Source organism: Ascidiella aspersa, chromosome 2, assembly GCF_963924565.1.
Source record: "Ascidiella aspersa chromosome 2, kaAscAspe10.2, whole genome shotgun sequence".
Lineage (NCBI taxonomy): Eukaryota > Metazoa > Chordata > Ascidiacea > Phlebobranchia > Ascidiidae > Ascidiella > Ascidiella aspersa.
Window position 1 is genome coordinate 18,892,105 of NC_139448.1, and position 15,351 is coordinate 18,907,455.

Below are 15,351 nucleotides of genomic sequence, written 5' to 3' on the forward strand. Positions count from 1 at the left end.
GGTAGCACGTGAATTAGTAATTAAATAGTCACAGCGCGTTCGCGACTTTCCTTTAGTGACCTATTTCAGACACAAAACTGCTTTTTAGGTTATACGATAATTTTTTATCTTTAGATTGTTTTAACCAAATGAAAAAAGTACTGGGACACAGATAAGTCAAAGAATTAAACACGCCATTCCGCTTTCACATTAATGCCGCTTTCACACAGGCTGTAAGTGTTACTCTGATTGTGGGGACCACGCTGATTCAAAACATTGGTACCGGTAGTTTAAAATATAACAAAAATATTTATAGTAAGAAAGTTGAAAAACATTTATTGTAATTTGGGACATTTTGCTGTGAGGATGATGTGTAAATTTTTTAAACTAATCGTGTCTGCCTAAATTTGTTTTCAATCTTCTACGGTTTTGAAGGCATATATAATCAATTAGGCCAACTCAAGTAGGCCAACAGTTCTTTTTTGCATTTTGAATTTGTCGTTTAAAACGCCGCAACCCAATGCCTAATTATGGTAACTTTTAAAAGGTGAAATGAGTCTCCGAAAAAGTGTAACATAAACAACGTTCTGCATTCTGTGGAGCGTGGCAAAAATGACCTAATCCTCGAAATAGAGCGTCGCACTTGCCGACAAACAAGTGACTCATTTAAATGCGGAGACATGCAGGCACTCGACCGTGCGCTACTAGAAATAAAAAAATAAGGAAATCGATACGCGTTTCAAGTATGTGTCTGGACATACTCATTTTAGTAAAATAATTCGCCAGAAAACGCACATCATTTAAGGAGTTCCAAATTTCGTAATGAAATATAACTTTGGTTAGATAAATTACTTAACAACCTGATTGTGGCGTCATCTCATTTTATCAAACATACCTTTCTGAATTAAAGATAACCTATACAGTAGAATATCATATGTTAAGTTTATATTCTTTTTTGCACTTGTTATTTAACCTAACTATTTTTAAAAGAAATACAGTTCCTATATGAATGTCACATTTCAGATACCGTACACGAGTTTGTCAATGTTTGTCATCGAAACGAATGTGGCATTCAGTGTTGAACTTGTCGTGTGGATTTACGAAACAAAAGCGCTAAATATACCAGTATCTCATGCAGGCCGCACAGCCCTGGCCCCAATAGGGTACAGCAACAAAGACATTCCACCGGAATTTCAAGGGGCAATACGATCGGCGGCGAAAACACCGATCGCACCAGAAAAAATAGTGCGCGTTGCAGATAGGTAGGAATGTCGAGACGCAAGCAGCTAAATCCGCAGCAGCTGGAGGACAAATCTTCCATTTCTTGCTTGTCAGGTAAAGTGATGTCGGCAGGTAACGAAGCCAATGCTAAAATTGGGTATTTCACGGAGACACCTGAAGCGAACAAAGAAATAAAACAACAAACGCCCGAGACGAAAGGGAACGAGAAAGATGGCGTTGAAGGCATTCTCTCGAAGAACGGACCTGTAGCTGACAACTCAAGCAATCCATTCGGTAGTAAAGTGCACTGCCTAATCGAAAAGCAACCTAAACTGATGAAAGGGGAAAATATCAATACTGGGATGGATGAAGGTTAGATAAAGTGTATTTGTGTTGCATATAGAGGGTTCAGTTGGGTAAACAGAATAATTCATTTTTCTATAACAAAAATAATTTTGTTTACGTAAACTTTTATTCGTGTTATCCATTTGAAATGGCCCGCAGTTATATTATAAGTGAAATAGTATGTGCATCGACGATCGCAAGTAGACATACACTTTGATACATTGATCAAGTAAAAGATGCTGGCCCTCGCGTGTGAGCTGTCTTAAATTATAAAATATTCATGTCATTTTCATAACACTCCTGCTTTATATATTCCTGCTGATGGTAGAGGCGGTATATTTTTACCACAGTACTACACGCACATACCTTTCTGCTTGCCGTTTATTTGTAACCACGAATGTCAGCTGCTCCAGTGCATAACTTTCGTAGCACGTGTGCCTCGTTCCTTAAAGTTTATCAACCTTTTTGTAAATTATGTTAATCGTTTTCAGCAAAGAGTGATAATGCACAAGTAAATATGCGATTTCGCTATAGGAAATGTGTTCCTCGAAATAGGCTATATTTGTTTAACAGCTTTTTATTCACCTTATGAATAACATCCTTTTTTGGCAAAATGTATATTTATTCGGTTTTCGTGAACCCGATTTCTGAGTTGTTTGAGGTCTATCATTTGGTTATCTTTTTTAAGCAGAACGCAATATACATATGTATAAATCTTAATGGATAAAAAATTATGTGACGTATAACATAATCACTAATGGCGACGGGACTCTCTCGATCCTATAACTGCATTCGTATAGTGCAGACTTCGTATCAGCGAAATCGCGAGTTAAACTGTCGTTTGTCGCGGATCGATCTTGTTCGAGCGCAGCTATCTTGAAAATCAGATCGACTGCCTGTTCATATCAGGCGCAAAGTCAATTAAAAACGCCAAACGGCAACGCTTAAAAACGCCGCACGCGCTTTAACCGATCTGTTCGAAAATTTTCTCCAATCGATGAACTGAAATGTCCATGAAATTGGATCGAAATGCGATGCAGCGCCGCATGAAAGCCTCCTTCTGTCATAAATCTTTCATTCATGGGTGTCACTGCTTCGACGCCCGCTGCCGAACCAGGTCTAAGATGCTTTATGTACATGTAATGAAATATTTCAACGACGGATGATTGAATATTATCTGGAGGGCCATAAACACCCGTGACCATCATAGTGCTTTTATGGTGTGTATGGCGATGTGCACGTCGGTCTTCCGTTTGCTTGAAAACAGCCAACGAAACAAGTTGCAATAAAGCAACAAATTATGAATTTGTTTATAACAAACAATATACAATTCTGCCATACAATACATTCAGCCTATCGGTAATATCTGATCTAAACATTTAGCTAAAATCATAACTAATAGGTAGGAGAAAGAGATAATTTTTAAATTTGACAAAACTGCTGAACGCATTTTTTTGCGAATTTCATAAACATATATCACACATAACTGACTCATATCCCGGAATAAGTAATCAGATACCTATTTTTTTCAACGGGTAGAAGAAGCCGCTGAAAAATGTTCGCGTCCCTATGCTGACGCATTGGAAACGCAGTTAAGCGAAACGTCGTATGAACACGTCATTTTCGAGGGGATAACATTTTCACTTCGTGTCATGTTGACGAACAGGGCTAGGTCACGGTTTCGCAAGAAAGGCCACAAGCTGTAGTTATTTTGTGTTTGAAATTTCAACTATTAGGCTGTCAATTAAAGCATGTTTTCAGCTTTAACTATATGATTCATACTTTATTTTATAAAATTATACCCTCGTTTCTCTTATGTAAAAGTTTTTGCAAAGTGGTATACCAAAAATACGAAGTTATTATAATATTTAAAAAAAATACAATAGTCAAAAAGACAGATAATGGTGAATAGGCTGTTTTTCTTGGAGATCATGGATTTAAAATAACTTAAGGCGGTTGATGTCTTAACTTCGCATGGCGCTATTATTCGTGCGCAAATATAACGATCGTTTTTAGTTGATAAATGTGCCTTATTAACTAAACAGCAATCTGACACCGCCGGGCCCATTCACCGCTGCAATCGTATATCCCTGGGACGGGGCTTCTCACCACGATATTACACCACCAACCCTTGTTAGATTGTCGATATAGGACCGCCGACACAATGGCAAAGGTGCTTTGAATAGGATCCACCATGCGTTTCATCACGGCGCCAAGTGGTTAATTGATCAGTACCTATATCGACATTCGTCCAATCGTAGCCGATACGTGTTTTGCCACAAGCTTTCAAAAACGCAGCATGTAACCTAACCCTATTTAAAACGTGTTGGTGTATTGGTTCGGTTCCTGGTCGATATATCAAAATCCATTAACTGATAAAGACACGCTTCTTTGCGGCCATATCGTCGATTTGAATGTCCGTTGTATTTCTATTACGTATTGAGCTTTTAGTCAGCCTATTTAATGATCACCTAACTTTTTACAAGGGAGATTGATCGACATCTGTTCATCTTTTGGGGGTTCATGTAAATTGGTCAGTAAAACTTTCCAAACGGCCACCGACAGTGTTAACATTACAATATTGCGATAGCTTTGAGTTAAACGTTTGCAGTTTTTTTGCTTAACACTGTTCATTTGAAATTTAAATTAATGTTTAATTTAACGAATAAGATAAAGCAGCATGTGCTTGCTGTATACACATGCACTTTTTTTATAACCAGGTCAATATTACCAAATTTTTTCCATGTAAAAAACTACATAAATACTTCTTGGCAATCCGTCTGAGCCGTGTGAAAATCGGCTCAAATTGTTTACATATAGAACGAGATTTGTGTCTCTCCAACGAATCTAGGTCAAACACTCGAGTTACGATATCGCAGAATTGCTAACAAAAAAAACAATTTTTGTCAGTGGTATTTTGTTGGTTTCATGTAAATTGCTTGCTGGCCTATCACTTTTAAAGATAATAACCAACCGCGAAATTGTTAAATTGGATGACGCCTAAAAAAAAGATGTAGCGTAAAATTCTGAATACTTTTATTTATTCGGTTATTCGGTCGACCATATGTTAGGGATTTTTACTACCAAAATTTTGATATTGAACAAAACATTTTAAACACGGTATATGTTTGTCTGCATTTAAGGGTTGTGGTTTTAGATTAGGCGTCATGCCTTTCGACAAAGAATCAGTTATAAACTTTTATACACCCAAGCACGCGCGAGATCCATGTTGGATATCAATTTGGCGAGTAAGAAATCTGAAGTGTCATTGTTACCTTTTTGCTATATCCCTCAACTAATAAGCTATTTAGAAGTGCCAGTCGGCAAACCTCACAACAGGATGCGAAACTTTGCCCTTGTTTACTTTCGCTCGGCATTACGCAGCTGCATTGGCGGCATCTCTGATCTCCGATCGTCGCGACATTGTGAAATTTAACGGTAGCAAAAATACGACAATTACGGACGAGCTGACCTTGTTGTTCTACAAATGCTTCCTGCGATGTATTTCCTTTCCTTTCGTAAGCTTCGACCTTTTAAAATAGTCCACTAGGTATCGTATTTCCAAATTAATTTACATGCATCCTTTAACTTTAAGTTCACGGTAAAGACGACCGGAAACGCCGATTTAGTTCTTTCCGTCCACCGCAATTGTTCGCTTTTAAGACCATCGCATTTACGTTGCTTTTAATTTTACACGGACCCAATAAACTTTAAAAAATAAAGACGACTTTTTTACGGCTACGCATTGCTGTTAGCACTTTATTTAAAAAATCAATCAAAAATAATGAAATGCACAGCCCTTAAAAAATTAATCCAGTGGCTTTTTAACCGTTTTTAGTTTTAGTATAACATCGATCAGCAAATATTCATTGATAGGCTTTCTGGATAAAACACTCTAGGTTTAGCAACGACTTTGTAATATAATTCCGTTGATGATAATTATTATGTAATATTTAATCAGGGATTTATGTAAAAAAAATATGTTGAGTGAAGAAATAATAATACTTCATCTTGCTTAGGGATATTATGCAGCGTTTAGGCTACTGCAATTTAGGGCAATCATACATCTTTTTTTATTATTTTATCGTTTAACTACAATGCTGTCCACGAATTGGGAGGCAGAAAAAAAACGTATTCATTTAACTTAAACGCTTAACATTCAGTAAAATAAACTGGTATGTTGAAAAGATTTGATCTAAACCGCTTAAACATAATAATAATAATAGTACGTGTGTCTCTACTAGGTTAAAAAAGTAGGTTGTCGCCAAATTGCAATTCCATCCTCATAAAAGCAACTTGTGACAATTGACGCCGCGCCCTATTTTAGTTTCTTGCGAGCAGCAGCGAAAATCCAATATTGTATCCCGCACACCTTGGTTACCTTGCAATAAAAGGAAACAGAGTCGATAAGCTCAATTGAGGTCAATATTATTTGATTGGTCTAGTTCTTGCGTGCAAATTCCTAGTCGCCAAGTCCCAGGTTGTACTTGCCATTATTTAATCAGCGTCGGGCGCCGAGCATCGTTGTCCTGTGATTTCGCAAACATAGATTGTTTTGGCGCCAAATGAATAACTTTATTTCGCGAACGTGTGGTTCCCCGCGATGCGCGGCTCGCTTAATCTTCATTGATAAATATATGTAAGAGTAAAGGTGTTAGGCCACGCCGCGCAATGAAGGAGCACGTGCCAGCGGTATGCCAAAAGGGAGAAACAGTAGCGTTTTATTAGACGCGTTCGCACGACGGGGTGCCAATAAACACACACGCGAGCCGCCTCGTGCATATTTGCAATGTGGCGAATTGTGGTGAAAAAATGCAATCGCCTTTTTTTCACATGAAAATGTCGTAATAACGTGCATTGTTGTATGCGATAAGACTGGACGGACCTCAATAGTTTGGCGAAGTCACGAGGTTATTAAACGTGGTTGCTTTTACCTTGACATGACCATTGTTTCTGCAGTGCCCGAGTTAGTTGGAGTTGTTTAGTTGTATCAATATTGTTCAACAAAAGATAGAAGAAGAGTAACTGTTATTGCTAAAGTGCTTCGGCGCCAATTATGGATTGTAAAGGTAACATTGTTTTTATATAAACCATGACATACCTAAAATTATATTTTCGTGCATTAAATCTATTTTTTGTTGCTGCACACTGGTGTGCCCTACATTGTACTTAAGGCTTTCGGATAATCACAGTATTGCTATTTAATTGTTAAACCCTTGAGGCTACTATGCACTGATATTTATGGTGTTTTTTGGTCAGTTTAAATGTATAAACGAATCGTTAGTTTTTTTAAAGACTTTTCTACAATCGTTTCATTACATACCTCTGCGTATTAACATATGGGCTTGAAAGCAACGAGATTAGCGCGTGTTGGCTTTATCTCTTGCTCAAAGCGGCTCAGGTCGAAAACTCCTTGTACACCGCTGTCAAGTTAGACTGCTTAAACCTCCGGGCCCAGGCATTAGTTTTAATCAAAACATATTTTGCTTCCAAAACAATGTTATTTAAAAACGCGGCTTGAAATTTTGTTAAGGTGTTCACCACCTTGCGAAGTGAATCGGTATGGGTGCTTCTGTGTTGGCAATATGCAACTTAAATTTGTGAATATTGTGTCATGTTTATCGATTAACTTCTTGGACAAAATTTTAAAAATACTCAGTTCATATCTCGATTCAATAAAACTACATTTCGTTTACAGTGTAGGATTTTTAAACTAGCCATTCACAATCGTATAGGATTTCAAATTTAATGTTTTAAACCGGTCAGAATGCTAACAATTTTTTCGATTTGTAAAACTCTGGGTACAATGTGGCCTCAACGGCATAAAAATCATTTTTAGGAACATGATTTAGGCTAGGTTTCCATTCCGTCAGCGGCGCCTAGTGCACGTAAACACCCAGTATATTGCACACCAGCGCTTAATATTTGCATAGTATTTTTACGCACACAACTACTGACCGTATTCTGTTTTCAACGAATTAACTTGAACAAAGGCTCCTCATTGTATCTCCGCGTCAACCTATACCGGTCAGCAGCCGACAGCTGATTCACCCAACCGTACCTAATTTTCCAACGGAACACCAATAAACTGGTCTCTTTATTGCGCCATTCCAACCGACATTATAGCGCCACTTTTTAGCAAAGAAATCAATTTTTGCAAACTCTTCTCCGATAAAAAGCGATTCGCTATTAAAAAAAGAAAACCTTTTATGCAATTTGCACTTTCTGTTGTCTTCATGATCTTATTATCGACGAACCATCGCCGTTTCGGTCGATTTACGTTCTTCATGCGTGTCAAACATTAAAACTAAAAGTGTGCATTTAAAGCTCTGTATTAGAATCTTTGTTTATCATACAATCGAAATGATATGTTTTGAAGAGAATTCATCCTAGCCGAGAAGCTTGCCCTTCCCAAACAATGTTGGCATTGTATCGATAACCCTTTGGCGTCAAGGTTTCGACAATCTAACGACAACAGCTACAGAAAATAATTCTTAAGCGAAAATAGGTTTCCTGAAGCCTATGAATTTAGTAGCGCCTTCTGTAAGTTGATAGTGTGTCCTAAAATATTTTTATTTTTCAGAAATGTCCAGTCGAATGACTGATCAGACGTTTCAATTCAATTCTGAAACGGTAAGATTTACAATTTGTTGTGAAATAATGCAACCTGTTCAATGTTTTTGTTTAATGGTTCTCTGTTTATCTAGTCTACTCGCTTGGACTGTGGCGCCATTTCACCGATTGAGAACAAACCACAACAAGAAACTTCTCGTAAGCAGTTTAATGTAAAATATGACTTCTATTTTGGAAATAAAAACATTTTCTCTTTCTGTAGCTAATGTCATACTGCAAAATACGAAAACGACCAGTGATTCGCCAAGATATGAAATTAAGGACGTATCACGCCATCTTTCCATCAGCGAGATATCCAGCGTACGGTGCCCAGTTGATTATAAAATAGCGGAACATCATTCTTCAGAGAGTGAGTCCCAGTTGTACATTGACGAAAAGTCTGATAATGGCGAGGAAGACGCAACAAACTCTCTACCACACGGGTCAAATGTGCAAGTTAATAACGCTAAGCTAGTGACTAACCTAAGACCATTGCATTCCAATTTTGATGAGTTAGTTGAACGACAAGTCAACCCTACGGCTGCAGTTCAAAAAAGCTTTCAAGAGTCTGACGAAGTTCAAAACAAAACTATTGCAGCTGAAGAAAAGTCGGAGCTTCAGTCACTTCGGGAGCAGATTTCTCTTATTCAACAGCAACATGCTTATCAAATTCAAATGATCCAGTATCTGCAGTGGCAACTTAATGTATTATCTCAGCAACGGCAGCAAAGTACGTCAGCTTCAGATCGTCCTAGTGTGTCCGTTAGCCGTGGCCTAGGTTCACTTGGTCAACTAGCAACCAGAGATTTCGGCAATATGGAGCAGTCTAAACGAGGATGTCCTATGGTTTCATCTTCATGCAGATCGTACGACGCTAACACATCGCCCCTGCAAACAGTTCGAGAGAGCCTGGAGACCACTCACAAATCGATGACATCACCAGAGGGTGTCAACGGGCAATTTTTCTCGGCAATGGGAGGTTCTTCGGGCTCACAGTGTCCTCGAAATTCGGTCGAGGAAGGAAAGTTGGCGCCTCATCTCAACCCGTTTAGCCATGCCATGCAACATAGCCATGCAACCAACAAATATCCTTTGTCTCTCGTTTCTACACTGGCGGGCCAGACTTCTCTTCCTGACCACGTTTCAGCAATGCTGCGCCACAACATTGCAAGCAGTCTATCCGCGGATCATGGTAAGACCGGAAGGTACCCCTCGGAAATTTTCTCCGCTGATAATCGCCGAAAGGTGTCGCCGCCTACCGGTAATGTGGGAGAAACTCGTAAGCTGCAAAAGATGGTAGAAAACGTTGGAATTGCAGAGCAGGAACCGTTGGTTAAAAACCAATGCCGAATCTGTCGTCGTGTTCTCAGCTGTCCAAGTGCACTCAAGCTTCACTACAGAACCCACACAGGTATTTTTTGTACAACCCAATTGGGCTATTTTTGTGTGTAAGCTTAATAATTTTATGACATATTTATATTACAAAAGGTGAGAGACCTTATCAGTGCGATCTTTGCTCTCGCGCCTTCACCACCAGAGGCAATTTGCGCACTCACTACAGCAGCGTCCATCGACGAGAACTTCCGCCAGCATCTGCTACCAGTACCAGTGGAATCAGCAAGCGTGGTGGATCGGCTGCCAAGAGCCACATGTGTCCTCTCTGCAATAGCGTGTTCGATGACCAAACTTCCTTTGGTCAGCATATGCAGATGCACGCTTTAGCTAATCACCAGCAACAAAAACAATTATTTGCCATGAAGCAGCAACTCTCGCAATCGGGTATGATAGATAACGTAAATTTGCAACGTGATATAAGTTATATCTTACTATTTTGTAAGGATGGCCGTTGGCTTTTTGTAGGTACACTACTACCTTGTTAACTGTTGTATATTAGGTTTAACTGAATCGTTGCGACATTTCTAAATGGTTTCAATACGCCTTTATTTGTTCTTGTATTGCAGCTGATGTACCACCAACTACGGCCCCTGAAGTCGACAGTCGAGCGCCATCTAGCTGCAACAAGACTCCATTTTCGTCGGCCGTTGATCTATCTAGGTCATTGTTGAAGCAGGAAAAAACGCCACAAAGTTTCGATCGTAATGTGTTTGAACAACAACAAAATGTAAAGCGGGAAATGTGTACACCACCACGAGATGACAAGAGACCATCTGGCGTACTTGATCTTTCTGCTCCTGTAAACAACGATCACGACACATATCAAAAGCAGACAGTACAACACTCCCGGAGCGTGTCGCCCATTGAACCACATCCTTCGTGTCATTCACCACAACAGTAAGCAAAACCTGTTGTAAAATGAAGCTTATTTTAAAGGGGTAGGTTTTAAGCTTTTTTATTTTTACTTTTGCAGATATCCAGATCAAATGATGATAACATGCCAAGGTCCAGAGCCACTGCAATCGGTCAAGGAGGAGAATGAGGTATGTTTTTACTGTTAAGATAACTTTGTCGACGTCGACCAATACTTAGCTCTCAAGACCACCTGCGGCACCTGCGACAAGAACGCATTGTGACCAAAGTTAAGGGTTAATCGCACAAAGAGCGAAAAAAGGTTTATTTCGTTACCACAAATATTTAGTTTCGGGGAACATGACCGGGACCCACCCTTGTTTGTGCACACCACAAGTCGTGCATTTAACTGCACCAAATGTTCTGATAACCTACATTGGTCTTAAACAATTTAAACGAAGCCCATAATTCACCAAAATTACAAACCATCATACTCGACATTGCATGCGGGGACAAGCGTATTGTTTGGCAAAATACTTTTTATAAAAAAATTAAATACGAAACTATTCAACTTAAATTTTAGGACGCAGAAAAGGAGCCTCATACCTTTCGATGCGAGAGTCTGCTGCACGATTCTCATTCAACAGTTATGGACAATGGATCCTCAGCAAGTCCATCCAGTGAAACATCCTCTAGCTTAATAGACCAACAGAGAGCTGCAGAAGAACAAAGATATTCTTTGAAGGTAAATTATCGTTTTGTCGTTTGACCAAGAGTTCCAATGAATTTAGTTGTTTACTATATTTAGGTGCGTTCTGAAAGCCGTAAAATGTTAATAAAACATACATGTTTCCCGTTTTTAAATATAATTTTAAATTTGAACTCTCCTTACGACAAAGTGAAACTAAAATCTCACAAAGAAATCTTTGCATTTATACCAAACCGTGATACCATTTTAACACATTATCTTCCAACAGCGCTCGCTCGGAGAAGAATGTGGTGAACTACCAGAGTCGAAACGCAGCGCACCACGTCATTGGTGCGAACTCTGCCAGAAGCAATTCTCGTCTGCTAGTTCGCTGCAGGTAATTATTTTAAAAATCTAATGTAAAACGCATTGCGCTGAAAGGTGAAGTGTTAGGTAGAGCGAGACAAAGTTGCATGCTGTTTATACAATAGATTCATCCCGACAACCCAGATTGTTTTATAGCTGTCTAACTCCAGGAGCCGCGAGGAGCCGCGACCCCTTAGTTGTTTTTCTATTAAATAATTATTTCTCCAAACTTCCGAATGTACTTTGGCAGATCCACACACGAACACACACAGGAGAGAAACCTTATGGATGTAAGGTTTGCGGCAGGGCCTTCTCTACGAAAGGAAACTTAAAGGTAGCTTTAGCACAGCATCAGCAGATTTTCTGTCGCGATCCAACTGCCATTACCCTTGTCCAGAGTGGAAAAACATGCATTCGTAATAGCGCGGTTTACCTTCTCTCGAATCCAATGATCTACAATTTGATATATCGTGCTAGGCGTTGGGTTTCAATATTACACTGCTTTAGGTGCACATGGGAACGCATGTCTGGGGTGCTGGTGGTTCAAGGCGAGGAAGACGCACCTCCATGGATAACCCGGTTATTTCTTCATGGATGAAAACCTCTACTACTAATGAATTGGAGAACAACGGAGTTGCCGCAAGAATAGGAGTTTCCAGTGCAAAAGACTCCTCCATTCAGCAAAACTCTGCTAAGCCTAACTCTGCATCTGTCGCTGCCATCTACCAGGTAGGTAACCTATTTAGCATTGTTTGTCTGGCATATAGACATCAATATGTTTGGATCTTGTATACACTGGGGAGACTTTACTTTTACGTTACCTTCGTGGTTATAAGCATTGTTTTTATTTTTTAGTACATATTTGATTTTAATGGTTTTTTGTTGTTTATTTTTTTGTTTAGCAATATGCTGCGCTTGCCCAAGGCCTAATTAACCGAGGACAGGAATCTAAATTCGCACCTGCTGCTAACGAATCTTCTGTTGCTTTGAACCTAAATCCTGCTGCTCTGGTCGCCTCACGATATTTTCAGCAGCACCAACATCAACAACCATTTCAAACTGGACCTGTCGATCGTTCCAACGAAGGTATGTTTTTTTTTACTTCAAACGCAGCGCTTACGTATTGTTTTCGCATAACATGCCTATTTTAAAACCATTTTACTGAGTTATTGGTATTGTCCCTTATTATAATAACTCGCCTTTATAAACACAATGTTGGATAAAGGATCTCCAGAAGGTCGTACAGAGAACAGCCTCTCTTCTGACGGGGAGCCGGAACAGTCCGAAGCTTCCAATAGCAGCATGGTAACCGCTGCTCAGGAGTGGTTATGGAAAGCCTATCAGAGATCCCATGCCGGACAGGTAAAGTAATAAGAGTGATTGTGTACCCGTGTTTTTTTTATATTGTACATTACACTTACTATTGTATCGAACCTCCTGAAAGACGCCTCATTTGACACATTTTAACTGTATTTTAAATCCTTTTGTTAAGGTTAACTAAATGCGTTTGGAGAGCATCATCGGTCGCTTCGAAGGACTGAAGAAACTACCAAAATTTCTGTTTTTGCACAATTTAGTTAGCCTAAATTTTGTGTTGCAATTTTTGTTTATGTCGATGCTACAAATTTCTGTTCTCATCACAGTTTTACCGCTTGTTATGGCTGCTAGCTGCTAACTGCTTGTAGATATTGTATTTTCGTTTTCCTGCTGCTTTATTTGCTGTGGAACGTCGACCACCTGAGTTAACACACTTTTCACTAGTCTCTGATTTTTTTGTGTTGCCGTGTTTTGCTAATACAACAGCGGACGAGCTTCGGTTGGTAAAAGTTTTTTTAAGGAGACTTGCTGCATCGCGACAATTAAACTTGACATATTTTGTATGTCATTGCCATAAAAAAGTCTTCAATTTAACTGTCCTGTTCAGCGGTTTATAAGCTGTGGTTCACGTACGGCAAAATTGTTCCGTAAAAGCCTTCCTGCTCATCGCAACTATTAATAATTACTTCGGTCAATATTCTAACACCGAAGTGGTCTTTTGCAATAAAGCCAACGTTTATAAATTCAGCTAAAGAAGTAAAATTATTTGCAGTTGAGCTGGTCACCAATACCAAACCATTAAGCAACTGTCTACGCTGGCTGTAAGTTCTAATCGTTTTGCCACGTTTAGGTTCCTGGCAGTTTTAAAATCTGCGATTAAGGTCTAGTGGATTTTACTTGCGACGTTTGACAATTTTAAGGTAACTGAAGTTTCACTAAAAAACAACAAAAAATTTTATACAATTGAATCCGGTGAATCTGCAATGGCTTTCAGTGTACTATTGATATGTAAGCCGTAATCGTTGGTCAAAAAGCAGCTTCAGAAGGGCTAGATCTCAGTTGTTAACACTCATATGTGTGTACATATATTTCATTGTATATAGTAAATATGTATGTGCTAATTTTGATGCCTTTTAGCATAGCATATACTTTTCAGACTGTGAAAATTACCTACCAACCAAATAGTTTGAATTCAAATAAAACTACTTTGAAAACACGCGATAACGCTAATGATTAATCTAGTTCAGTATGGGACCTGGCGAGCGATATATATGTTTTATTTCTTGCAAGTTTGTTATTACCCTGCCGAAAATAATAAAATATTATAGTCAAAATTTTGAATACGTTTTCCGTTTTTCCGTCACGCAGTTGGCACCCTTCCCCGGCGCAACGGTAAATAAGCATCGATCTATTTGAAAAGACATTTTCAAAACCAAACGGATGTATAAAGATGATTCGAAAATTTTTCGCACTTACGTGGTGAAAATACTCAAAAAGTTGGAAATGGACTCGTGTCTAGTTTGTCAAATAGGCGGCGGGCCGGATGAATTACATTGGCGGGCCGATCCGGCGTTCTGTCTAGAACGTCGAAACGTCGATTGAATATACTGCTGGATGAGCAACAGTCGGTTATATATTATGCCTGGCAGCAGTAGCTTATTTCAAATACTTATTAGTTCAACAACAAAAAAATCTCGTTACTTGAACCAAGCACTATACTATGATAGACGAAAATAAGTTTAACACAGGTACATTTAGGCTACTCAGACCCAAAACCATTAATTCTGCACAACAATTATGTCAATTGTTACGTTAAATACAGCCCTTTGAATAGTTAATTCCTAGTCAATCATACACAGAGGCAGATTCATGATTTTAATCTTGGAGATTTGGCGTCAAAAAGGTACCCCCTAATGTCGCGTCATAAATAGTAACCTTAAGAACAACATTCAGTGCATTTATGTTACAACACAAATGGTATTACAACACAAATGCCACATTGCATGTAGGCCTATTAAATATTCGCGCAACAAAAAAACCGCTTGCCCTGGACAAGTTTAGTGGAAATTGCATTGAGTCATATGGCATAAGCCTATGGCTATTTAAAAATGGGGAAATAACCCCAAAATGCCTTATATCGTCCGAGTTAGTAAAACTGGCATTTAGAGCTAGAGATGTGATGCACGGTTCCATTCCTAATTGGAAAGGTAGTGTAGAATCGCGCGAAGCGCTAAAAATGCCATAGTCAAATTTAAAATAGTGCCCCTTGGGATCTGCCCCTGGTCATGGCCTTGGACAGGATGACCATCACGGGTTGTGGTAACAGGTCGCATGCTAGTCTCGGGCCGATGTTGTGGACTATGGTAATAGATCGTTTTATAAAATGCACAACTTTCGAACAATTAGGTTTTCCATTTATTTTTAAGAATAATTTGTAACGGCAAAGTACACTAAAAACTGTCTTACTATAAGCATTTATTCCAATTGATGTTGGAAAGCCGCAATACCATTACCATTAGTTTGAAAACTTTGTCGTGAATATTCCTATTATCTCAGAATAGCTCATCCTCCATTTC

At 39.0% G+C, this 15,351-nt stretch overlaps 1 protein-coding gene across 3 annotated transcripts; it reads left to right on the forward strand.

Moving 5' to 3' along the window:
- The first annotated feature begins 1,158 nt into the window (after window positions 1-1,158).
- Window positions 1,159-13,270, forward strand: LOC146164194 (uncharacterized). Of its 3 annotated transcripts, XM_083381560.1 has the most exons (15): window positions 1,464-1,572; window positions 6,505-6,614; window positions 8,129-8,178; window positions 8,253-8,316; window positions 8,381-9,568; window positions 9,646-9,936; window positions 10,119-10,449; window positions 10,526-10,595; window positions 10,988-11,149; window positions 11,382-11,489; window positions 11,709-11,792; window positions 11,966-12,187; window positions 12,361-12,544; window positions 12,684-12,820; window positions 12,951-13,270. In XM_083381560.1, the coding sequence occupies exons 2-15, from the start codon at window positions 6,602-6,604 to the stop codon at window positions 12,957-12,959; spliced, it is 2,913 nt and encodes a 970-aa protein (XP_083237686.1). In that variant the 5' UTR covers window positions 1,464-1,572; window positions 6,505-6,601; the 3' UTR covers window positions 12,960-13,270. The 3 variants fall into 3 exon arrangements, with proteins under 3 accessions (XP_083237684.1, XP_083237685.1, XP_083237686.1); XM_083381558.1 differs by lacking the exon at window positions 6,505-6,614 and having other exon boundaries at window positions 1,159-1,572; XM_083381559.1 differs by lacking the exons at window positions 6,505-6,614; window positions 11,709-11,792 and having other exon boundaries at window positions 1,163-1,572.
- The last annotated feature ends 2,081 nt before the right edge of the window (window positions 13,271-15,351 follow it).

What these genes read in the sequence shown, in the direction of transcription:
- LOC146164194 (XM_083381558.1), top strand. Translation starts at nt 1,248, where the DNA reads ATGTCGAGACGCAAGCAGCTAAATCCGCAGCAGCTGGAGGACAAATCT. An exon ending in CAATACTGGGATGGATGAAG is followed by an intron (nt 1,573 to 8,128) that starts GTTAGATAAAGT and finishes TTTATTTTTCAG; the next exon opens with AAATGTCCAGTCGAATGACT. An exon ending in CTGTCGCTGCCATCTACCAG is followed by an intron (nt 12,188 to 12,360) that starts GTAGGTAACCTA and finishes TTTTTTGTTTAG; the next exon opens with CAATATGCTGCGCTTGCCCA.